Below are 24,300 nucleotides of genomic sequence, written 5' to 3'. Positions count from 1 at the left end.
ACAACCCTTCCCACCAGCCAGTCCCTGCGCCCACCGCCAGGGCCATGTATCAGCAGCAACACCAAGGAGAACAGCCCCAAGGCAGGAGGCAGCCAATCGGAGGCGCCTACCTACCTGTATCTTTGCTTCACAGACTGCTTCTCTGCAGACTTGCACACGTGCCCCGCGTAGTATAACGGGAAGAATAGAAAGTTCCAGTTGGTGGCAAACCATGTCAGGGTGAAGGGAGCATCGAACTTCCTGAAGGTCAACTTGGCCAGCTGCGTGGAGCCTGCCCAGGAGGAGCACACGCACAGCACCACGGCCACGCCCCAGAAAATCTTCTTGAGCTGCGCCTGCGAGCATCTCCAGCAGTGGTGGCTCGTCCTCCCACCGGCCTCCACCCCAGCCGGTGCCTGGGCCTCCGCTGGGCCTGGGGACTCCCGGGGGCGCTCCTCCCCTGGGGGAAGAGAAGGGCATGTTTAATCAGGGCCTCCAGACCTCACTGCCCTACAGGAGGCACCAGCCCTAAGGCTGTTGTCATGGCTACCCTCCCTGGGGAGTGAGGATGGGGATCGAGGGGCATGGAGGCAGCTTCCTAACTTAAGTAGGTGTTTCCCCCAGTTTTCTTATCCTTCAGAATGTTGACCCTCAAAGTGTGCTCCATGGGATGGCAGCATCAGCATGCAAACCCTCTCCCACCAGCTTGGTGGAAATTCAGAATCTCAGACCCCATGCCAGAACCAGAATCTGTATTCAACAAGTGATCTGTATGTACACCAAAGCTTGGGCAACTTCTCCAGGACACACAGCAGCTGAAATATTTTCTCTAGTTTGTGTCAGCTCACAACACTAGATAGTACTGGTTGCTGGGGATTTCTACATGAGGTCATAGGACCTGACCTCTAAAAGCTCCCAGTTGCTAGAAGCTCCCCCCACTGCCTAGTACTTAAATACAGGGATAACAAGATTCTCATCTTGAATGTACAGCAAAACTAGACGTTTCCTTCTTTTTCTTTATTTGATCTATTGGCTTCCTGATGATGGGCATGACCTTCAGTCCCACATGCAGGTGTTATTTCAAAATCAGTCTCTGCAGCTGGTATTCTGAATGGTCTCAGACAGGCCATTCTAGAGCTCAGTGACTTCTGCACACCAGGCTAGAGCCCAAAGCTTGGATCTGTGCAGTGTTGTTCTCACACCATGGGAAGGTACAATCAGTGTTATTTCCACTGTTTGGTTTTCATTTATGATTATGTGTGTCAGTCACCTGGAAATTTAAACAGCTGAAACTTGTATTGGGTGTAACCATGGATGGATGTAAATTTCTAGCAGAGAGCATAATTGCCTTTTACATGTGCAGCTGGCACTTAGCCGAATGTAGGTACACAGTGCTAAGAGATCATCTCTACTATAGGAAAGCTGTATATAGGAAATGAATAAAGAAGATACTGGGGTGAAGCATACTATATTTTTAGCTGAAGAGAGATTTAGATAGCTTTATTAACATTGAACCAAGTTTTGTATGTCATACTTTCTAAAACAATTAAGGCAAAATCTTAATTCGGGTAGCCAATTATACAGAAGTCAGCTAATCCTATCATTAATTACCAATCCTTGCTGTATCTATTTTAGCTGAAGGTAATCCCACATCTTACATGGCTATTCAAGGAGAGAGAATGCCTTTACTGGCCCAAATCCTGCTTGAAACCATCTATATTGTGCTTCATATCTGCTTTATTAATATTTAATCTCCCTCTTAAAATTTTCACATGTGTATAGATTCTAGGTGAAACATTCTTGAAAAAACAAATGCTTGCCCACCCTTTTTTCTTTCAACAAGTTATCTGTTTTTGGCCTGGTCTGTAGGGCAGGGAGAAGCAGAATTAAAGGCACAGCAGATTGCCAGCCTTTTGAGTTCTGCCCTCCCACCAGGCCACTATGACTTCTTTCACAATGAATGCGGACGGTGTAATGCAAATTCAGTTTCAGATATAAGCATGCACATTTCAATTTATACAGATTACTGACATTTTAGGTCAGCCTCTGCAACCTTTCATTATTGGGACAGTTTTAAAACAGTGTTTGGGGGAGAGGAAAGGTGCTTTAGGGCGATCTCGACTATCAGCATCACTGTTAAAAAAAAAATCACAAAACTTGTGGAGATTAAAAAAAACCCATGCAGAATTAAAGACAGTTTCACATGCTAACTTTCCACTTAAGAATGGTCTCCAGAGCAGGTTGGATAAATTTGGGCTCACAAAGTGTTTCATTTGCTTTTCCATTATGTCAAAGTTTTAAAACAAAGAATTAAGCGATGATGGATACTGGTGGCTGTTACAATCAAGGAAAGTCAACCAAATCATATTATTTTGGTAAAATATTTCTATAGGTTTGGATAAAAGGAGTTATTCTCTAACTTGTTACCTCTCTGGATCATTTAACCAAGGGGATAATACAAAAGCAAAACAAAGATATTCAAAACAATCTATTATTTAGAGATAAATTAGGCATTATACTATGGAAAATATTCTGACAGGAAAAAAAGGATTGTATGTTCATAAAAGTTTATAAATCTAGGTAGATCAGAGACAGATTCCTTTGCTGTAGGAATATTCATTATAAATTTCTAATGGACAGTGTGAATTTCCAAAAGGCATTGATAGCGTGCATGCTTTCCATATTATTTAAATGCAACACCTGTGGTAGGCTAGGCGTTCCTTGGAATACACTTTGGGAAACATTGGGATTGACCCAGGAAGAACCATAGACACCCAAATGTAAGTCACTGTCAACTTCCCATTTCACTGTATTGAGACATTTATAATCTTACCAGTTTCATCACCTCAATCATTCCCAGGATTTCTGTTAAACCAGCCCTATTCCTGTAAACTAAAAATAATCTTTATAAGCACTTTACATAAGTTCTGAGTGTCATCAATTAAAAGCAATTTATGCTTATCTTAGTCCACAGATTGCTGCGGATGTGTGGCTGCATTCTCCCCAGCCTTTGTCTTTGCACCACACACACAGGAAAACCAGGATCATATTGTAGTTCATCCAGCATTTAACTTAATTCAGAACAGCATGGACTTACAAACCTCACAGACTTATACGGTATGACCTACCCTAGGAGCTTTTTAATCAACTAGAAAATCGCCACGAAGCCTCTATCCTGAGCCAAGAACTTTGGGTGGTCAATAAGTATAAAACAAATTACTGTTCAGGAACATAGTCGATCTGGGAGTTACAAATCGAATCCATGAAAGAATTACAAAAGCAGTCACGTGCAAAATGAAGAGATTTTGACAATAAAGGGAACTCTGAAGAGAATATGACCAGTGTGGGCTGTGATAGTGAAAAGAATCAGAAGGTCGTAGTTTTCCTTGGCCCTTGAAGAGTAGAAAGGCTCTGAGGGGAAAAAGGAGCCAAGTTCAGAGTCAGGAGAATACATACGGCCTGCTAAGGGACCATGCAAGAAAATGGTGAGATCTGCGAGTTACTACTCCCTTGCCCCATAGCAATGCCCAAGCTTGTCTCAGTCAGACATGCAGCATGCAAGATGTTCATCTAGGCAGGGAGAAGGGAACAGATCAAATTCAGATGCTGACCCCACTTTAATTAGCAAGTACTTGTTCCAAGTCCAGCATAAACAAAATGAAAGAAAAAATGCAGTGATGGGATAATGGGGTTAGCAGACATTTTTTTCTCCACTATTTGAAATGCAACAAGTATACTCCATCCTACACACCCTCCTTAGGGTTATAAACTATCCAATTTAGGCTCAGATTTAAGAGGATTTAAGGGGCAGTATCCTCTTGAAACACTTCTCAAATCTTCAAACACAGGTAACTTATTTACTTTCCCTGCCCTCCTAAATTGCAAGCTGAGATTCCTTTGATGTCATTTTACTACAGAAAGAGGCAGAACAGGTGACCCAAAAGGAAAATCAGTGCTGAATTAGCCTGTTCCAGCTGCCTTTACGATTACTGCATGACTGGAAATACTATGTCACCCTCATTCTCTAATAACACCTCCCTGCTAATAACCCCTTGATGTATTACGCTCTTGTATCTTCAGTCTAACCTTGCATGTTAGTTTTGGGGGCAAAACAAGGTAGATTACACAGTCTGGCCCAATGGTTGTGCTGACAGACACTAACTGTGGGGTCAAGCATCTTCCTTTGCCAGTGTCACCTCCAAATGCTCTGTTCATGCCATGAATATTCAGAAGTGCTGGGAGACAGCTGTGTTCTTGCCAGTTGTGTTGCAGGAATTGCTTCCCTTGGGCATTTGGGGAAACTGCATGTGTGGAGGAGTGTCCTTTACACACAAGCTATGGCCTGGTGAGATGTAACTACACCTGTTGAGTCCACTTCCATCCTGAGTTCTCCAGTGTCAGGCAATTTACTGGCACCATGGTCAGTTCTATCACCTGCAAAATTACACTGGATGCTTGTCTCCTGCCAGGGGTTTGTAAGATAGTCCCACTGTTCTGTGAAGAAAAGCAGTACCCAGAGGCCATGCCTGCTCAACAGAAGGATACATTGGAGGTCTGCTTGGCTGCCAACTCATTCTGAGGCCAAAGAGAGTTTTTCATCTCATGAGGCGTCCATTGCTCTAAGAAAATGAATTGGGTGCTGTTTATGTTTATGTAGTGAAAGTCATTTCTGTAAAAATGAAAAAAGATTGGAAAAATCATTCATTTAACTTAAAATTCTCCATAAAATGGCACTTCCAACCTTTTAAGTGAATTTTTTGGGGGGTGTCTCTTAATGGACCCTAAGGGAGAGTATGCTTTGCTAGGGAAGGTGTGAACACAAAATCAGAGTATGTGGTAATAAGCTGGTAACAGTATTTTGATAACCTCTTAGAAATAACTGCATTGGATCACTAGGTTAGAAATTAGATACTATCTCCTATTTGTTTACCCCGGTGAATTGCTTAAGTCTTTGTTGGAAAGTGATTCCCAGAGGCAGTTTGTAGAAAAAAGAAATCATGGTAGGTAAGTCTTTTTTAAAAACCAAAATGATTTTCCTGGTATGGACACAGAATTGGGAGGTGAACCATGACTGTCCTTTTGCAGGTAGAGTAGGCTCGTGTAGGCTCCTCCTCGATCCCCCTAAAGCAGTCTGAAAATTGGTCTGAAGCAGGCCTAAATCTGGCTCAATTCCCTACTCTCACCCCCATTTCAGTAAACTGAGCAAAACATCCATGTTGTCATTTCTACCCCACTTCCTGTTTCTTCCGAGGTCCTGAATTGTTCCCGAACCTCAAATACCACCATCTGATGCAGTGGTATTAAGACAATCCTGGAATGTACACAGCCTAAGGCAAACATGACTTGTGAGCAAATGATTTGAAATGGGTAAGCCTTAACTAATGCTGTTTGTGCCTTGGGGGAAGGAAGAAATGGATGTCTGCTTTGGGAGGGGAGCAAGGACCTTCTTTCAAGAAGTTTGAGCGGGAGGGGATCAGTTTTAACCCAACTGCCCCTAAAAGTCATGGCCTGCACAGCCTCCTGGAATCCCACTATTTTCTAAGACATGGCTTTGAATTCTTTCACATGCCACAGTCAATAAATGAACCCCTCAAAAGCCAAAAACATCATTTTCATGGCCTGAGCACACATGTCCCGACATAGCAGCTGCTTCCCATTTGCAGACGGAGAGAGGTTTTGGTGTGGATGACTGTGCGCGCACAGCTTGTTTCTGATGTTTTCTCCTTGCACAGGTGCTTCAACCTTTATGTGGTTGGCACTTCAGCTCACAGGAAGAATTAAGGTTTCTCCAGAGGACAGACTGCAGTGAAGGCTGGTGGTCTGGGCTCTGTTGGATGGAAGCCCAGTGCTGGAACTTCCTCCCCAGGAGGAGAGCAGGGCAATATTTTAACTCATGCTGCTGGCTATTACACAGTTCATCTTGATGACTGTTTTCTAAACTATACTGTCAGTTTTCAGCAGATAAAAGTATCTTATCTATGAGGCAGGACTCAACTTGATGGGTCAGGGACCAGAGTGGGGTCAGCCTTAGGGTGTTGACTGTTTCCTAGACTTCCTCTTCCTCCCTAGGACAAGCCTTCTGCATCAGTTGAGGGTGAGGTAGTTGAGCTAATCCCAGGCAGTGAACCTTCCCTATGGAAAAAGGTGGTTCAGTCCCAGGCCATAGCTGGGAGTTGCACAGCTTCTCAGAGGTATTTTTCTTTTTTCTTTTTTTTTTTTAAGATTTATTTATGCAAACAAGAACTGGGGTATAGGCCAGGTGTGTGGGTGAGAGGATTCACCAGAGACAGAGTGGGGAACAGAACAGGCAGATTGACTGAGACACTGCTGAGGGGAGCAGCAGGTGAATCCAGAGAGGTCTGCTGCGCCATGTGGGTAGCTCCCTGGCTGGCTGGTGATCGAACTCATGCTGCAGAGGCTGCAGACAGCTTCACAGTTTGCATCTTAACCCCTTGTACCACTAGAGAGGCCCTCAGAGGTATTTCTATAGCTTATTTTAAACCAGTCCTAGCTCAAGTCTAATGGTTTCCTGCTGCTGAAGCCCCATGGAGCAGGTTGTACTCACATAGCTGGTCTTTCCTCCCCCAGCTTAAATACCAAATGCCATGTCTGAAGGTAGGTGCCTTTGCACAGACACGACATATACCGCAGGATACCTTTCTCATCTGTCCTGGGTGCCAGTCCCTCAGAGCTGCCAACTTGAGCTAGTGAAGGTTTCTAATCACATTCTAATCATAGCTGCTAATGGATGAGTTATCTGGTAGATTCAGAAGGCCTCTGCTGAAGGTTTCTGCTGAAAGAGCAGATGGAACGACTATTCTCATTTTCTTTTCAGGAACGCCATCCAGGCTCCAAGAAGTGAGGTGACATGTCTGATATATTAATTAGCTAGAGGAGGGGCAGGAAATGGAGTGTACTCACCCTCACCAGTGTTCCTCCCCGTACACACTTCCCCCCGGTTGCATGATGTCTTAACCAGTGAAAATGTATCACTCGCCAAAAAGGCTTTTAAGAATTACATCTCTTCTCAGCTCCCCCAACAAGCTCTTCTGAACCCTTTCCCACCTCTGCAGGCCTTCAGCCCCCATCCATCTTTTTTGGCAGAGGATTCCACTCCTTCGTTATCAAAGTTACCACCAGCACGAGTCCTCGGCTCCTCCCCCCCCCTCCACATTTCTGTCCTCGCCCATCCTGATCGTCCTGTATCCTTTTCAAGGTTAATGATGCCTTTCTCTTGCCTTGTGCTTTTTGCCTCGGCCAGGCCGCTGCTGCCTGTCATCTTTCTCTTGAAGCAACCTCAGGTCTGTCCTGGAACCAGTCTCCTTCCTCCAGCTTAGAGAAATCTGTTTCCACCCTGAGGATGGCGTCTCTCAGCTCTCACTGTCAAACGCCTCACCAAGTGTCCTGCAACTGTCCTTCCTCCAACACTCTTAGCCCTTGTAATATGGCTTGCAAACCAGTAAGCACTTATTTTTTTTTTAACAAAACCACCCCCTCTGGCTGTATTTAATGCCATACCACACGCCTTAGTTTTCCTCCTGTGATTTCTGTGATGCCATCTAACAACCTGTGTTCTCTGATCCAGCCAGCTTTCTCTTCTGTGCTCCCTATATCCACGATGTGCACCCACCAGAGCCTCTGGCATGTCTCATTCGCACGGGGCCATCTCTCACCTGATATGTCCCTGAGCCTTGAATCACCTTTGATGGCGCCCTTTACTTGCAACTCTGTCACCATGACCTGTGCACTCCTCGTCTGACCTGTCTTGTCCCGTGTGGATGGCATAGTACTGGGGATATGCGGATACCACAGGGCCACTGGCCCATGTATTATTTAACCTGCGCTGCTTTGTCACCTCGCGGGGATGTCTGAGGACAAACGAGGCAATCAGGTCAAGGACTTATGGGAGCAGGAAGCAAATCCTATCACAGTTATTGCCACTAGCTGAGGCTGCTCTCTACACTGGATACTTTCCAGGAGTGTCCTTCAAACTTCACTGTGACCTTCAGAGCACTCGCGTGCGGAAGGCTGTGTGCATATACACACACACAACCATGCCTGATGGAGATGTCACAGGTCGAGCCCATTTCTTATGGTTTGTGCTACATGTTGGTATTTGGGATTCTATTCTAATTCCTTTATTAAAAAGACATTTGATAAAATGGATTCATGACCTATTTTTAACACCTACGAGACTATTTTCTCAGACTTCGATGGTGCCATTCTCTCCAGTGTCTCCACCCTCCTGTCTGTTTCAACTCCTCCTGAGCCCAGCATGCAGGAAGGCTGAGAGTTTGTCAGCAGAAAGCCCATCTTAGCCCTTCCCTTCCCCACTTGCTTAGATAACCTCAGTTCTAGCCCCTAGCTGACTACTCATGGGTCTCTAACTCTGCACCCTTGTCTGCAGGGCTGCCTCTGTTCCTACCTCCCACCTGTGACTACAGAGGACAGAGGCCCTCCTCTACCAGACACCAAGGTTGTGCTTCCAGAAAGTCAATGCTTATGAATGTGTGCTCATTTGGAGTTTGGTGATGAGAATTCTGAGATCACATCCAAGCTCAGAAGGAAGAAGTGTCTTATTTGTGTCATTTTTGGCAAAATAAGGATAATGGTGGCAAAAATGGCTGCCTAGGGTCCATCTGTGTCCCGGCCAGAAGTGGGCTGACCCTCTGCCTAACTCTGCTAAACACCATTCATTTTCTACTCCTTTCCTAGAGTTTAAGAATGACTTTTCAATGTGCCATTGTTATTTGTGTTAGATTTCTCATTGCTTGAAAGCTTTGTTCAGTGTAGAATTAGATATTGGGTTTAGGATTCCATTTCACTCCTCTCCTCTTAGCATCCTCAGTAACATCTGTTCATTCTTGTACACCTATTAGGTAACATTTTTGATCAATTCATGAGTCTCTTGTCATTGAGGTTTCAAACCTGGGCAGGATTTTGGGGTGTGGAAACCCTTTGCTGGTGTGTATCAGGATTTCTCTCAGATTGGGACAATAGGGCTGACCTCCATACACACAACCGAGCACCACAGATGAGTCTCATCCCACAAATAGAAGCAAAGTATCCAGACCCACTTGGAGCAGCTGAGACAGGCTGACTGTCCTGGAGCAGAGGCTTCAAGGAGATTATCAACAGTAGAGGCCCCGTGAGCCCTGGTGGGGGTCCAGACCTCAGTGACCTTGTGGTGGGAGTTGGAGAGTACAAATGTTACTCAGCACTTACACATCCACCGTAAGTGGAACTAATTCTCACTGCTACTCATATGAAACAGTTGTGCAAAGACTTCCAGAATTTTGGAGTCAGATTGAGGGCTGGCACCCTTGCTTCCTAACTGCTTGATCTTAGGTGAATTTCTTTAAGCCTCAGTTTTCCCATCTGTAAACTGTGGTGACATTTACCTTTCATTTGAGAATAGAGATGTAGCAATCTCCAAGCAAAGTGCTTGTAATGTACTGGATTCATTAGCAAAAGCTGTTATACTCAGGAGTGTATTTCCAAGTGAGAAAACTTTCCCAGGGAGTTTTAATCATGAGCTAAAGCTAGTTCGTTTAGCTTGAGAGGTGGCCCCTGACTCAGTTTATCTATCTCCACAGCCTTCCTCTTCACAATTCTAATGCCATGGGCTTCTTGCAGGAATTGCTCAACTACTAATCCCTACTGAATGTTATTCTGCAGAACATGACTTAGCTGGTTGTGAATATTGATGGTTCTAGTATTCTGCTAAAGACATGACTGATTAATGTTCAGTGTGTGTCTGTTCAGAAAGCCAGGATAAGAATATGAAACAATATATGCTGTTGGATAGGACAAACACCATCAACTTGGCTGAAAACCTCTTTTCAAGCCTCAACTTCTATCCATGGCCCAGCTGCATGCTCTCATGCTTCTTAGCCAGCCCTGCACACATGCCATTCCCACTGCCTGAAACAGCCTCTCTCCCTTCTGTGCCTCACCAGTTCTCTCACTTCAGTTGTATAGCCTCCAACCCAGAAGTCAATAAAGCCCCAAGAAATGAATTTCTTTCATTTCCAGGGTCTTCCTCAGTAGACAAAAAGGCACAGTAGGTATGCGTGAAATATTTGGTGAGAAATAAAGTCATCTTGTCCATCTGTGTCTGCGTTCAACCAAGCACTGCATTTTCTGTTGTGGTTTTATATGTGCCATATGCTGACTCCTTTCTTCTCCTTAGAAGACACCTTCCACAGACTAATAAATATTCATTGCTGGCTGCATTTTGTCCCTGTGGTCTGTCTGCCATCCACACAGAAACAGCCACAGTATAGGGACTACCTTGCCCCATGCATCCAAGGCAAAACAAAATGAGTCAACACTTCCAAAACAAGAACACAAGATGCAAATGGTTTCAAAAAATAGACCGGAAGCCAAACTGAACAAAAATACCAAGGAAAAAAAGACGGGAGAGCTATATGTAAGCCCAGACATCCCAAGGGCAGGTTTTTCTGAACTGCAGACTCTTGATATGTAGCTATCATTCAGGAAAGGGGAACTGGAAACTTTCTAGTTATCACTGAACTCTACAGATGCTTCTAGATATTGTCCCCACACATGTATTCTGAGAGCAGCAAGGTTTGCTGAAGGTGCAAGACAGTCTGACTGGAGGACCGCCAGACATTTGTTAAGCATCTACTGTGATGCTAGACATGCACTAGGTATTGCCACCTATCCTACACCCCACTGTATTCCCCAAGTCAGCTGAGGTAGGTGGTTACTTCCATCTCCAGTTGGTAAATCATAAATGTAGTTTCCTCCACATCATGTTGTGCAGGGGGAAGAGTCTTGACTCCCGATCTGTCCAATCCTCAGTTTAATACACACTCATTGCCCACAAGCATTTATACGCAAGGTTGGTTAAACAACCCAAGCCAGGGTTTGCCAAACTTATCTGTGGGAGCAGGAGAGCTAGAGTTTGCCTGCCAGTAACCCTAATGGAATGGGGAGGGGGTATCCCAATTTTCATTCCCTGAAGGCAATTCCAGGCCTGGCTGGGGGAGAGTGTGACATGTCACTGCCTCCAGCTACACTTCTGAGGTCACAGCCACCAGCTGGATGGTCTCACCAGGCAGGTCCTGCACTGATCTCCAGTGCAGGTGGAGCATGTCCCGTCTGGGTAGGCTGGGGGCTGCTGGGGGAACACCCTGCTGCTGGAGAGCATAGCCACCCTGCCTTACTCAGAAGGTTGAGGGGTGGGGAACAAGGTAAATTTCCATGAGAACCCCAAAAGGGAACAGTGTCTAGCTTGCCTGGGACAAATATCCAATCCTTCCCTCTCCAACTCACAGAACAGAGTTCAGTCTAAGACTGGAATGAGGACTTAAGGAGAAAGCTACACAAAACAACCTCTTGAAAACGAGAAAGGTAAGATGCAGGTTAGCAGAAAATGATTTTTATCCTCTACTGTGTTATTTAATTCAGTGCATTTGGACAGCTCTCCATGTCTGTACAAATGCATTTATCTTACTCTTTTAAATAGAGGCATGGTTGGAGGAGTTTATGCCTTTATTGATCTATCCCCAAATAATGAATAGAGATTCCCCTCAATCTTTTTCTACTATAAACACTGCAGTGACTACCCTTACACACACATCCATGCACGGGCATGTGAGACATGCCTACAGGGAAATTTCCTAGGTTTATAATTGTTGAATCTAAGTATACACAGCTAGCATTTTTGATAGATATTGACGAATTGCCCTCAAAATGGTGTTCTGAAAAGCATGACTTTTTTTTTCTTTTTTTAGAAATGCCCGTGTTTAGGCTCACACAGCCCAGAATTCTATTCCTTTGTCACCAGTCATAAACGGCGGGTCTTGGACATGTTGATCCGCCTTTTTGGGCCTCATAGTCCTCATCTGTAGAAGGGGGTGATGGCACTGGGTTGACCACTGGCAGGCTTCTAGATGGGCTGAGTTTGGAACACAAAAGTGCTCTGCTCGCCTGTGCCTTGCTCTCATTGGCTCTCAGTTTCACTGTAACAAACGCCAACTCCCAGGGGGAGACAGGGTCCTTGGAAGCCATCATATGGAGGACCTGGCTCCAGGCTGCAGTCCCTGGTGCACAGAAGCTGGACTCTGAGCTCCCAGCTGCCCTCACATTCCCCGAATTGAGGGATCCCAGTACAAGCAAAGTGAGGGCCTAGAATGGAAGGGGTCCGCTTCCCCTCCCTGGCCCTCACCTGACCAACTTGGCCAGCTCCAGGGAGACTTAGTCATTTTACCTCTGCCTCCTGGGAGGAGTTAAGGACGAGACTGGGCTCTCTGCTCCCCCCACACCCACATTGGAAAGCAGAATGACAGCTGTGTCTGAGTAAGGCATAGCTCTCCAGGGACATTGGTGGGCTCCTTTTGGTCTCTGCCTCACATACTCTGAGTGGGGGTGGTGGGGGGTGGAAGGACATGTTTACAGGCTGGCGTTGGTGGTGGCTTTTCACCTGCTGGCCCTGCCAGTTGCCACAGAGCTGGGCAGTCACTTCCCCGGTGGGCTGCATAGGAGAGACATAGCCTGTAGCTGCCCTCTTCTGCCTTTACCAGCAGAGCAACACCTCTGGTCTGACTGGGGGTGGGGGTAGGGGTGCATGAGGAAGTGATTCTTCAAATCCAGGGGACCAAGTGTGTATGTATTGGGGGGCACTGGTTAGGGTCTACCAACTGGCAAGCGCCTCAGGATGGGCAGGGGAGAGCTGAGGCTGCTGCTGTTGCCAGATGTGCCAGGGCAGCACAGCACCAGGACCCCGGGCAGCTTTGCGACCCCACAGCAGCTCAGGGCAGCCAAACAGCTGCCCAGCTGCCACCCCCTCACAGGCAGAGTGGCGCTGCACTGCAGGCAAGCTCCTGGGGAGCACCGCAGCACCCACAGCCAGGCAGCCCCAGGGTAGCAGCAGAGTGTCAGCCCCCGCTTGGGTGCGGGGATCTGAGTCAGGCAGCCCCCCCTCCCCCAGGCCATTACCTTCCACTTTGGTGAGGGTAAGGACCGGACTGTTGCAGGCGCTGAGTGGGGCCACCCGGGCCGAGTGCTTCTTCATGATGAGCCGTCCGCCTGCAGGAGCTCCGCCACGGCTCGCCTACATCCTGGGGCCGGCTGAAGCACACGGCTCGGTCCCGGGAGCCTCCTCGGTGGAGGAGCGCTAAGGGCTCGCCGCCGCTCAGCTCAGGCCCTGCGGCCCCAGAGTGCCGGCGGCGCCCCTGTCCCCGCGAGGCTCACTGCGGCGGCCGCCCCCCGGAGCTCATCTTCCCTGGCCACGCAGCCAGCTACTCCACACACGCGCGCACAGCCTCCTGCCTGGAGCTTGCTGCAAACTCCAACGTCACGTACAAGTGCGCTCCCCACTCCCACCCCACGGGCTCACCTGCTCCGCCCCCCGCCCTGGGACGCCCAGCCCCGTGCAGCCTGGTCCCTCCCTGGGAGCCCTTCGGAGCTGCAGGCTGGCAGCTCCTCCGGGCAGGGTGGCGGGGTTGGCCAGCAGCTTCCCAGCCGCTTTTGAGTACTACGCCGCGAATGGGAGGGAAGAGCCTGCGAACTTAGCCTCGGTGTTTCACAGGTTTAGAAAGGAAGTGTTTTGACTTTGGAGAGTGGACATCTCCCTGGAAAATCCTGAACTGTCGGTTCGTAGGCAGTCAAAAAAGCCCGAGCTTCCCAAAGCTTGCATGAACTTCTTTTAGAGTCTAGGGGCACATTTTTTCTGCTCCTGGTGGATAGCTTTTTTTTTTTTTTGGGGGGGGGGATATAAGGTCTACAGAAGTGAAGCAGACACAAGAAAAAACAAAGCAGCCACCAGTAAAGAAAAGCATGTGGCCATTTCTGCTCCTGCCCCAGTGCCCCAGTCCACGGTGGCCAAGTCCCCAGGGAAGCGGGGAAAGCTTCGTTTGTGTCCAGCTTCCAAATTGTTGCTGCAGCAGCAGGTCTCATATTTGTCTCTGCAGGCGCTGGTCTCACTACTCCTACTCAGGCCAGGCTGTAAGCTACTGGGTAATGATGCTTAGTAAAAAGCAATGACATACCGATTGTACCACTGGCTGGGACAACCCTGAGTGCCCACTGAGTCCCCAGGGGCATTGATCCCATGACAGTGTATTAAAAACGCTTTGCCCTCAACCCTGAAGCGAGGGTGTACAGGGCTGATGCAGCCCTAGAACTCCAGGAACCCTAGGGGAGTCTTATGTGTTCAGCCATCAGTTTTGGTCCTAGCTTCCACTGGGAAGCTGAAGGTTTGGTGGTGATTCAAGGGGGTTTTGCTATTTAGTACTCTGCCATGTGGGCCTCTCAGAGGAGTGCTAGAGGCAGACTTTAGAGCTACAGATGCCTAGCTTGGCATCTACCAGCTGTTTCTGGTGACATCTACGTGCATACTCCCAGGTCTTTGGCAGAGTTCCTAGAAGTTGCTTATCAAGTTGGTACTATTCCTTGAGTAGCCATGATGAGCAGAAATATCCTTGGTCTCCAGACAGCCAGGCCGTTTCAGGGTTGGTTGCTCATCACTGTAATCCCAGGAATGGTTTTATGGTCTCTGCAGAGCCCTCTAGTGGAAGCCTCCATACTATATGCTTCTACAAAGTTACTTGTCCCAAGACCCCTCGATGACACAGTAAGTCACTAAGTCATTTTTTGTAGACGTTAAACACAAATAAGCTCCAAGCAAGAGAAGCTCATGTATTAAGGACCTTTATTACAATTCAAATTCCTATATATTATTTCATCAAGTTCAATCAACACAATAGATACACAAATCACATAAGAGCACCCGCTTTTGAGCACTTTCTATATATAGCAAGTAGCTTGTCAAGTATTTTGCAGAAATCATTCCATTAACTCAAAGTTCTGTAAGATCACCTCATTTTATGCACGGAGAAACTGAGGTAGAGAGGCTTAATAAAATGTTCCAAGTCTAGAGAGTAACTAGCTGAGGAGGGATTTAAATTTAAGCCTGAACAAATTAAATTTCTGCAGTGATATTCTTTTTTAAATGTAAAATGCAAGAATTTGATAGAACTAATCCAATTCAGGTGGGAGGTACAGGTCAAGTAATCCACAATCTGCTCTCTCATTTGAATGTGGCACGGATGATTGAGAGATAGTGACCACTTCCTGGAGGTCCTGACTGTGCTGGTCTATATGTCTCCCTTGGCACTTCCAATTGGCTTGTCCATACTCATTCTACTGGAACACAAAAACTGCTCAAAAAATGTTTAGAGATCTACTTTCTGCTTATTTCAATGCTGCATACAAGACAGATAACAAATATGAAATATTCCTGTCACTTCACTCATTAAATAGTTGTTAGCCAAACCTTTCTCCTGTGCCCCCTCAGCATATCCAAGGACCTTTTGGTATCTGAGCAGTCCTCACCTCCTGTGTCAAATTCTGCTTGTCATAGAGGAGGTACCAATTATCATCCCAACTTTCTCCACTTAATTTCTTGCTATACGCTATTGTCTTCAGCCTTGTGCATTCTCTCATGTTTAAACCAAAAAAATCTCACTTTCCTTTCCCTAGCAAAGACAAAACAAACCCAAACTCACAAAAACAAAAGCCACCCACACCCTTTCTGGGAGTGGGTGTGATGGAGATGCATATTTATAAACAAAAATTATCCTAGAAAACTCAGTGTACTGATATGGGCACACTAGTATTTCAACATTTTTAAAACTCTAGACTGGAGTTAGGCTTATAATGACCCAAGTCAAGAAGACCCAGAAGATTATGTAAGTTCCCCACTAAAAATCCCAAATCTCAAATTGCAAGGAAAAACAAGTGCTAATTTCAAAGACACGAAGTATTGATGGAAACACTATAAAGATCCAGGCTAGCACACTAGTTATTTGACCTCTGATCCCTGTTCCTCTTTGGAAGGTATGAACATGAGCTAATAACTGAAGGATGTCATCGCATATCTACCTGTCTTAAATTTACTTTTACAGGAATTAATCAAAAAGGGGAACTGGGGAAACTTTTTTTAGGTCATATTCATTAGCTCTTCCCTGTCATCTTCTAAAAATGTGTGGTATTAATGGTTTGCTCAAAGCCAAACATTTCCTCAGCTCTACATGAGATGGCATCTGTTCTGATAGAAGCCTGTTCTTTGTCACTAACCCCACTCTTGTTTTTTCTCTTTTCAGGGATATGGTTGGGGAGGTGGATAGGATATTTAATGGCAATTTGTGGCAATCCAGTAGGTGGGTTTGTTTGTCACCACTGACGTGAGTTCATGAATGGATCCAAAACCAGCAGACTATGATACAGAGCTTCCACCACAGGCTGAGTATTACACTCCTTGGTCTCCCCCAACGGCCTCTCTGCCTACTGTCTACTTCCCACTCACAACCATGAGAAGAAAATGAAAGAGTCCAGAAAATATAAAATAGCCATTTGGTAGTAGGAAAAACTGGCTATCTTTAAATTGCACCCCTCAGGTAGGGCCCCAGCCATGACCTTTTAGAGAAAGGCAGACATGCTTAGGATGAATCATCAGAAGTGAGTACATAGGACCTGGCTCTTTCCTCCATTCTGAAGTCTCACCACCTTTCTTGATGGTACTGAGTTCCAGTTCTGGTCATAGATTCAAGCTCCATCCTCTAACTTGTGTTGTCCAAACAACCTGTCTGGCCTCCCTGGACTGACTCATACTTCTGTCACCCATTGTGGACACTGGCCTATGCCCTCTATACTGACAGGTGAATTGCTGCAGTCCCACTGCATCATTTCAAGAAGGCATTCAGACTCTTTGATAGGTGTTAAATGTCTTGAGGACACATCAACATGGAAAATGCCTAAAAATACATGGCCAACAGCTTCCATTTGAGCTCCAGTTCTGCCAGTAAGACTGGCCAACCTCGAATGTTCACCCAGCCTGCTCTGGCCTCTGTATTCAAATGGTGTTTCCTGGTCTGTGTAAAGCAATGCCTCTTTGCTCTTTTGAGATTCCATGTTAGCTTGACTTGTTTTGAAAGCCATTGACTGGATAATCTCCAAGGTTCTGTTTAACTGTAAATTCGAGGTATATGATATCTTACAGACAAGACAATTATCGATACCAAAGAAATTAAAGAAATCTTATCCTTCATGAATATCTCCAGTTAAGTAGATGCTTGCTTAAGTGATTTTTTTGGACATAAATGAATATGTAATAAAATACTACCCTGGTTTATAACACTGCATGTGCTGTAGAAGTATAGGATCACAGCCTTCGGGTGTATGTCACCAAGTCACACCAAGGGCTAGGCCACAGGTATACTGGGAGCTGAGCAGGGGAAGCTGCCCTGGGAGAGCAGCATGGTCTGGAGGAAGCTTCTGGATGGACAGCTGAGCGAGGCAGGGCCTCCCTCTTGGACCTTCAGAGCCCTAGCTAGGCATTAACAATGAATGGAGGAAAAAAAAAAAACAAACTAGTGTCTTGTCATTCCTTGAGTATCTGCTGTGAACCATTCTCTTCCACCTTGACATGGACAAGCAAGTTTCCACTGGTATTCAGTATGGAAGGAGAATTTATCTACAGTTTCATTTGGCAAGCAGTTTAATCTCTCCATGTTCATTTTTAAAGTGGAGATAATAGCTACCCTATAGTGTTGTAAAGGTTAATGAAATACATGTAAAGTGTTTATTATAGTAACTGGTAACTGACAAGTGCTTAGACCATCCATTTTAAATCTATTCTACTTGCTTCTCTAATGGAGCAGGCCATCTCTGGTGCCTAATGTATAGCTTATGTTTTACGTGCTCAAAGCAGATAGGCAGGAGATACTCATAGGCCCAGAACTAGTTTTCTAGAATTCTTTAATCTCCCTTCCAGACTACCCCTTTCTGCCTGCAAGATTAAGAATAACAAAGCCTTCCAAGGAAGTGTTTTTGAGGCTAGGACTCAGGACACAAGGCAAGGAGAGAGATCCAAGGCCATCTCATTCAGGAATAGTCTCTTGCTGGTGTTCTGGGTGATTCATGGACCACAGCTGGACTCCTGTCTGATGACTTGGCAGCGTCGGGACCAGAATACTGACCTACTTTGAATCCTTGTCACCACCATGGGCAGATTTCCCTCGGCTGGTGTGTTTCCAAAGGTGAATCAAGAGGATTGATTGGTCATCAGACTTGGCTAGAAAAACATGGATGTGTTTGGGAAGGAGCCTGCTCTACGTTTGTTTCTGGGTACAGGGCAGGCAAAGTCCCACAGGCAGGAAGTATGTCTCATGAGGACAAAGGAGGCTGGAAGTTGAGCAGATGCTTTCAAAAGTCCTGATCTGAGATGATCTGAGATCAGAGCTTCCTCTAGATGCAGCCCGATGCATTTCTCAGAAGGCAGGAGTCTCCCTGGGCCTTGCCCTTGGGCTACTTGTACAGCTTGCCCTTCAAAAACATGGTTTAAACTGCGTGGCTCACAAATGTGGATTTTCTTGTAAATATGCAAACTGACAGTATCAAGCACAGTGCTGTACTATTTTTTTCTAGCTTACTTTACGTGAAGACACTGTATAATGCATGTAACGTACACAGTAAGTGCTCATTTGTAACAGACATTTCCATAAAAGGGCAAGGTACTACATTCCCCACCCCACTTAAATAGGGGAGGAGCCGAGCAGCCAGAAGTTATATAACCTGGGAGGCAGGTGGCTCAGGGCACAAGGGCACGCTTGCTTCTTGGCAGTTTTGGACTTGCACCAGGGACTTGGGGGACCAGGAGGAGAGACATGTAGAGACACTTGGGAAAAGACGTGGGTGAGGGATGTGTGGGAGGCTGACAATGGCAGCTGTTTATTTGTGCTTTGATTCTGCTCCTCTTGTCCCAGACTTGTCTGGCCCCATTTGCTCCCTTCCCATTGTTCACTGCCAGAGGCGCCTTAGACTTGTAGCAGGCTTTCAGGCCTCAATGGCCCTGCTTCGAGCCAACCCTGTTGGACTGTGGATTTACCCAAGAGGGGTTGGGTAACTTTGGGCATTTTACTGGGAAACTATTATCCTTTCTTCTCTCTCTCTACACCATAATTTAATAGAGTTCTCTATACTAAGTGCTGCTTTGTCTTAAGCATACAAATTGCCAGATCCTTAGGAGCTTGCAAGTTTGGGGGTTCTGAGGTCCCCCTTGGTTGTGTGCTAACACATTGACTACTATGCTAGGGCTCTGGTCAACAAGTAGGCTACTAAGTTTTGGAGGAGTCATGCATTACCCATGATTTTCTGTTGCATTGAGGGTTAACCCCTCCTTGCTACCCCCATGTAATCCAAGGATCAACTACTCTTGCTTCAGCTTCCTGCTGGGTTGTCAAGGATGGGTGGTGGCGTCCTGCCCACAAATGGAACCTCACTAAGCTTTGCTGAACACGTGCAAAGTCACTAAGGCAGAAAGAAGCAGAAACTTGCTAGCGGTTCAGATGCACAAATAGTTGAGTCCAAAGGCCGATTTCAGCAGGTCTGCTGGGGCAGCTGCAGTCAGGATCAGCTTCTTCCACCAGCCTCTAGAACAGCCCTTCAGGAATTCCTGCCTACTTGTCAGAGTAGCTCCTGGAGCACAAACCCCCTTTGTACAGGGGGTCTTGGGCACCCTGCCCTTCAGTGTCTGGGTCCGATTGGCCTCCTGAGACATTGGCTCACCATCCTGATCCTCCGCTTAGACTGGTGGATCTAAGAAAATGCTGGGTCTTCTGATGCCTTGGCCCAAAGCTGTCCCTCCATACATCCGAGAATCACCAGAAGCCTCTAAGGATCATGGGGACTCATGAGTTTTCTTGTGTGTATTGTGCAGGGAAATTTTGGGAGGTACTTAAAAACTAGTTAACATGCCTCCATCTCCCTATAGTTTCCTAGTTCCAGCAGCTCCTACTGTCCCCTCACCAACATGGTACCCTGACCTTCTCCCCTCCATCCACAGGGCTCACATGCAGACATGTCCTCACTAAGCAGAACCTCTTGAAGTATCCTCTGGTGACCTACCCAGGAAGGGGGTGCCCCCTAGAACTACAATGACTAAAGTCTTCCTTCCTGCTAACCTTACTTTCCTGAAGTCTTGGTTGGCCTGGGCATGTTTTGCCCCTAATGAGGAACTTCCTGTCACTGTGGGTGCTCCTCACACAGCAGCCCAGCTCACTCACAGCCGTGTGTTGGCCTCCTAGCCAAGCTGCTCTCACTAGGAATCCTCAGGCTCTGCCCCAGGCTTACTTCAAAGGAAGGGGGGGGGGAATGGAAGCCAGATTCCTGGATTGGGAGGCACCCGAGGGTGACTAACATCCCTGGGGCCCACAGATCTCTGGCATTTGCTTTTAGTGATCCCCTTGCTGAAAGGCTAAGGGCTATGCTTCCTGCTCAGTGACAACAGAGGCGAGTTCTGAGCAATCCCCTCACGCAGGACCAGTCACTGAGACCATTACCTCAACACAGCTGCCCCAAGTCCACTGTAGCTCCCAGCTCACTGGGCAACAGTAAAGTTCATGTCAGAGGTTACCAAAGGGCCCCAATGACCCCAAAATATAAAGTACTCCAAAGCAATTGTGTCTTCCCACCAATCAGCACAGAGAATTGCCATTTCCTCTTTGCCTTTTCACAAGCTGCAGCCCAGGCTGGGCAGGTGGAGGCAAGTTTAGTCCTAAGCAACTGCAGCCGTTGCTAGAGGAGTGGGCCCAGGACAAAGGCAGAAGATGTTCCACGATTTAATCAGTGATGAGCAACACACCTCAATTTTTTGCAAATGTAAATAAAATCCAAATCCGGCTTAAAGCAAAGACTTTCATTGCTTTGAGGCTACAAGAAAAGCCTTACAAATATTGGACAAAAGCAAGGGGAGGTCTGCGGTCTGGAGGTATACCCTGCTCTGACGGAGCCAGTCATGCCTTGCCCCCCAGTAGTGTAGGGCAAGGCAAGGGGTCCCCAAGAATTCCCTGAAGCTCCTAGTGGGGCTTGGAGGATTAAGTGTAGGCCGGTTTGTCCTAGAATTATCTTTCTGGTATCCCTATGCCTGGATTCTAAAACTACCTTCGAAGAATTCCTTGTCACACTTTGACAACAGTGGGCTTGTCAGTGCTCAAGGCTGTCTAGAGAACTTACTAGGGGAGACCAGGCTTGATTTGCGTTTTCTGTTGCACTTCAGCACAACTTTCTAGTTTAGCAGAAACTTCTTTGAAATTAGTCAAAATTTGTATTTTGATTTTAAGATTATCCTTGAAAATTCCATGTATTGCTGAGTCGAAATTTATGTGCCCTCTTGAAAGCTGGCAATATATAGTAAAATTCCTAAGAGAAGATATGGCCTGTTACCCTCCAGTTCCATTTGTAGGAAATTTCCCTCCAGAATAACCTAATTTGAACTTATGACACAAACATCCATTCAACTTTTATTACTAGTAAGTGAAAAACTGGAAAACTAAATGTTAAACAAAAACATGGGAAATAAAGCATGGTGCATTTATACAACAGACAATGCAGCTAACCAACAGGCCAAGTTAATTAACAGGGAAAAAGCAAAGGAGAAAAATAAAGCATCTACTTAATAGTGAATATGATCTTTACATGTATTAATTTCCCATTCTCTTTAGACCATACCATCCATTTTTAGCCTATTTATAGTTTTCCTGTATATACATCCCCATAGTCTACCATTTTTCATTTTTTTTTCTAACCACCACAAATAAAAATAGTGATTCATTCACTTTCTCCTTGAGATGTCTCTAACAGAGAAGCTTGTCTACTTTTAGTTCAGTTCTAGCTAAAGAGGATGGGGTTGAAAGACCTATCTTGAGGCTTAAGTTTAAAGGGTCTAAAAATGTGTGTCTTGTAATTAGATATAAATGCTGCAATGGAAAGTCTTCATGGACAAGAGCACATGAAAAATGGTGCAACTTCTTTTAGAGTATTTAGATACTTTATTTTTATAAAAAACTTAGGTCCATGCTTTGAAAGCAATTTTTCCTCTCTTTAGAGGGGTCTGTTACCTCATCAGTCCACAGTTCTATTTTCCATATCTTGTCTTCTCCTAGAAGCCTGCTGTATAAGTTTTCTGAGCATGTTAGTAAAGAAACAGAAGGAAGGAGGAGAAAGGGGATTTTAATAACTGAGTTGCTTCTTCCTCACCAGTGAAGAAACTATTCCAGAGCTCTCCACAGCTTCTCCCCAGTCTGGGCGGAGTCTGGTAGTTCAGTACAGACCTCTGTCCTTCCAGTTCCCTGCCTTTAGGATACTTGTCTTTGCGCCCATCTCAGAAGATTTTCTTAAGCCTCTCCCTCATTTCTACACCCCTCCTTAAATGTAGTTCTAGATATTTTTTTCCTCCGGAACACAGGAGTCATACTGTGTCAGCTTGTTTTTAGACAAGAGTGCTGCCATCTCCATGCATCTAGAGCTCAGTGGTGCCCCCACTCCCTACAACCCCCACCTCAACACCTTGAAATGCAGAGGGTTCAGCAGAGAAAGATGCCCGAGCTTGGTGTGATGGGGATCAGGGAGGTGAGTGCTGGGGAAACGTAGCAAAATAGCCCCATATTGCATAGCTTTGGGCATAGCCACCAGAATCCTCAGCTTCAGGACATAGGTTAGAAGTGGGCTTGTGCACACCCCTCACATGCTCTTTCTTCATATACTTCTCAGCAAAGGTTTAGTCTGATGTTTTTCTCTACTCCCTGGGAGCACACATGGGCATGCTGACAATTCAGTCTTACCCACTGCTCTCAATCTATTTCTCCTACCACCTAAAACATATCCCCTCTCCACCTAGACCTTATCATACCCTCTTAAGACCCCTCTTTGCAAGTCTGAAGAGAGGAGAGCAGGACAAACACCAAAGGAAACCTCCAGGTTACCTACACATTCACATTCAAGTCTTCAGTTCCCCAAGGGCTGGGGTGAGGCCCAAACCTGGTGGCGGCTGTGTGTGGCGCCTAACTTATGGGAAGTACTCCAGAGCAGCTCATCGATTTTTGTTTTAACCTTGACTGTTTATTTAAAGTGAGCTGGCATCAAATGTTCTATTGATAGAATTCTAATTTGGGATTAGTAGCAGCCTAAAACGTCTAAGCCATGAGGGCTGACTGAGGCTTGACGCCCTCCGGCAGTGGCATTCTCAGAATGTGAAGCACACCTCCCCCACAGCCTTGAAGCTGTATGGGTCATTGATGCGCTGGGAGGAATACGCCATAAAGGGTTCAAGTCAAGTGTCCCTGGAGCTAACTGAAGACAAACACGTAAACTCAAGGTGTTTGCAATGAAAGTGACTTAGTGTTTCAATTTATGCTTAGTATTTACCTATATCATTTCTGGGTAGGGTTGTAGATAAACAAGTTTGTCTTCACACAGGTTTATTAATTCATAGAAAACTGCTATGAATTTGAATAATAGTGATCAGATCATACTTGAATTTGGAGCAGATGATCCGGATTCAGTTTACAGTCATGCGAACTTCTCTGCATTTTTGGTGGCAGCTCCATCCTGCTTGTAGTGGACATGGGTATGGCTTACAGAGAACTCCCTGTGCCCATGCAGAGGGGGTCACACATGAAGACCATAAACTTTGAAGTGGAAAGGATTTAAGTCATCTAGTACATCACCCTCAGTTTGGATAGGGAATGAATAAAAGAAACAAAAACTATGCCTATTCTGGGAACACTAAATAGAAGCAACCTAAATATACCTCCAGAAATGCACAAGGGCCAAAAAATGAGCAGGCCTGTGTTGCAGCTGCAGCGAAGCTAAGACTTTCAGATCAATGGGATCTGCTTACATTTCAGACTTCTAGAGGTAAAATAGAGGCCACTCCATCTTAGACTTCAATTTTTAATTCTGGACAAGGTTCAGGAGACTTATAGTGCCCTTAAGGTGACTTATTTTTTGGAAAGGAAGTTGTGCCTCTAGGAAAAATAAGCACTGCCATTTAAATCCTATTGATAGACAATGTGAGTTGCTCCCTAAATCCAAGTGGGAGGTGCAGAGTGAAGGACTCTGGTGAGGCTCTGACATAGCTGTCACATAGGCACAGACAAAATAGCAAACACATATGCTTCAACGTCTAATGAAGACAGTAAGTAGAATGAAGGAATAGAAATATATTTGTAGGTCATTTATGTGATGAGGTCTTTTATCTAAAATCCTTGACAACTCAATCCAACTGAAAAATAAAGACAATTAAAAGAATGAGCCAACGAGGGCCTCCCTGGTGGTGCAAGGGTTTAAGACGCAATCTATAGTTATCAAAGACACTGCAGCACGAGTTCTATCCCCAGCCAGGAAGATACCCACATGGTGCAGCAGACCTCTGACTCTCCTGCTACTCCCCTCAGCAATGTATTTCAGTCAATCTGCCTGTTATGTTCCCCACTCTGAATCCTCTCACTCCCC

General features: G+C 45.8%; 1 protein-coding gene across 2 annotated transcripts in view; it reads right to left on the bottom strand.

Moving 5' to 3' along the window:
• Positions 1–24,300, bottom strand: part of SLC35F3 (solute carrier family 35 member F3) — a gene marked incomplete at both ends in the record, with an annotated part of 345,212 nt that overhangs the window by 88,350 nt on the left and 232,562 nt on the right. Inside the window, 2 exons of one of the 2 annotated variants that reach the window (XM_084253641.1) lie at positions 115–439; positions 12,946–13,021. In XM_084253641.1, coding sequence (XP_084109767.1) covers positions 115–439; positions 12,946–13,021 — 401 coding nt within the window. Of the gene's footprint in view, positions 1–114; positions 440–12,945; positions 13,022–24,300 lie in introns of those variants that run through there. The other variant, XM_084253640.1, reaches the window with a different exon arrangement.

This window comes from Talpa europaea (assembly GCF_964194135.1).
Source record: "Talpa europaea genome assembly, chromosome: 14".
NCBI lineage: Eukaryota > Metazoa > Chordata > Mammalia > Eulipotyphla > Talpidae > Talpa > Talpa europaea.
Note: the sequence above shows the minus strand (reverse complement) of the source record. Positions and strands in the feature narration are given on the sequence as shown.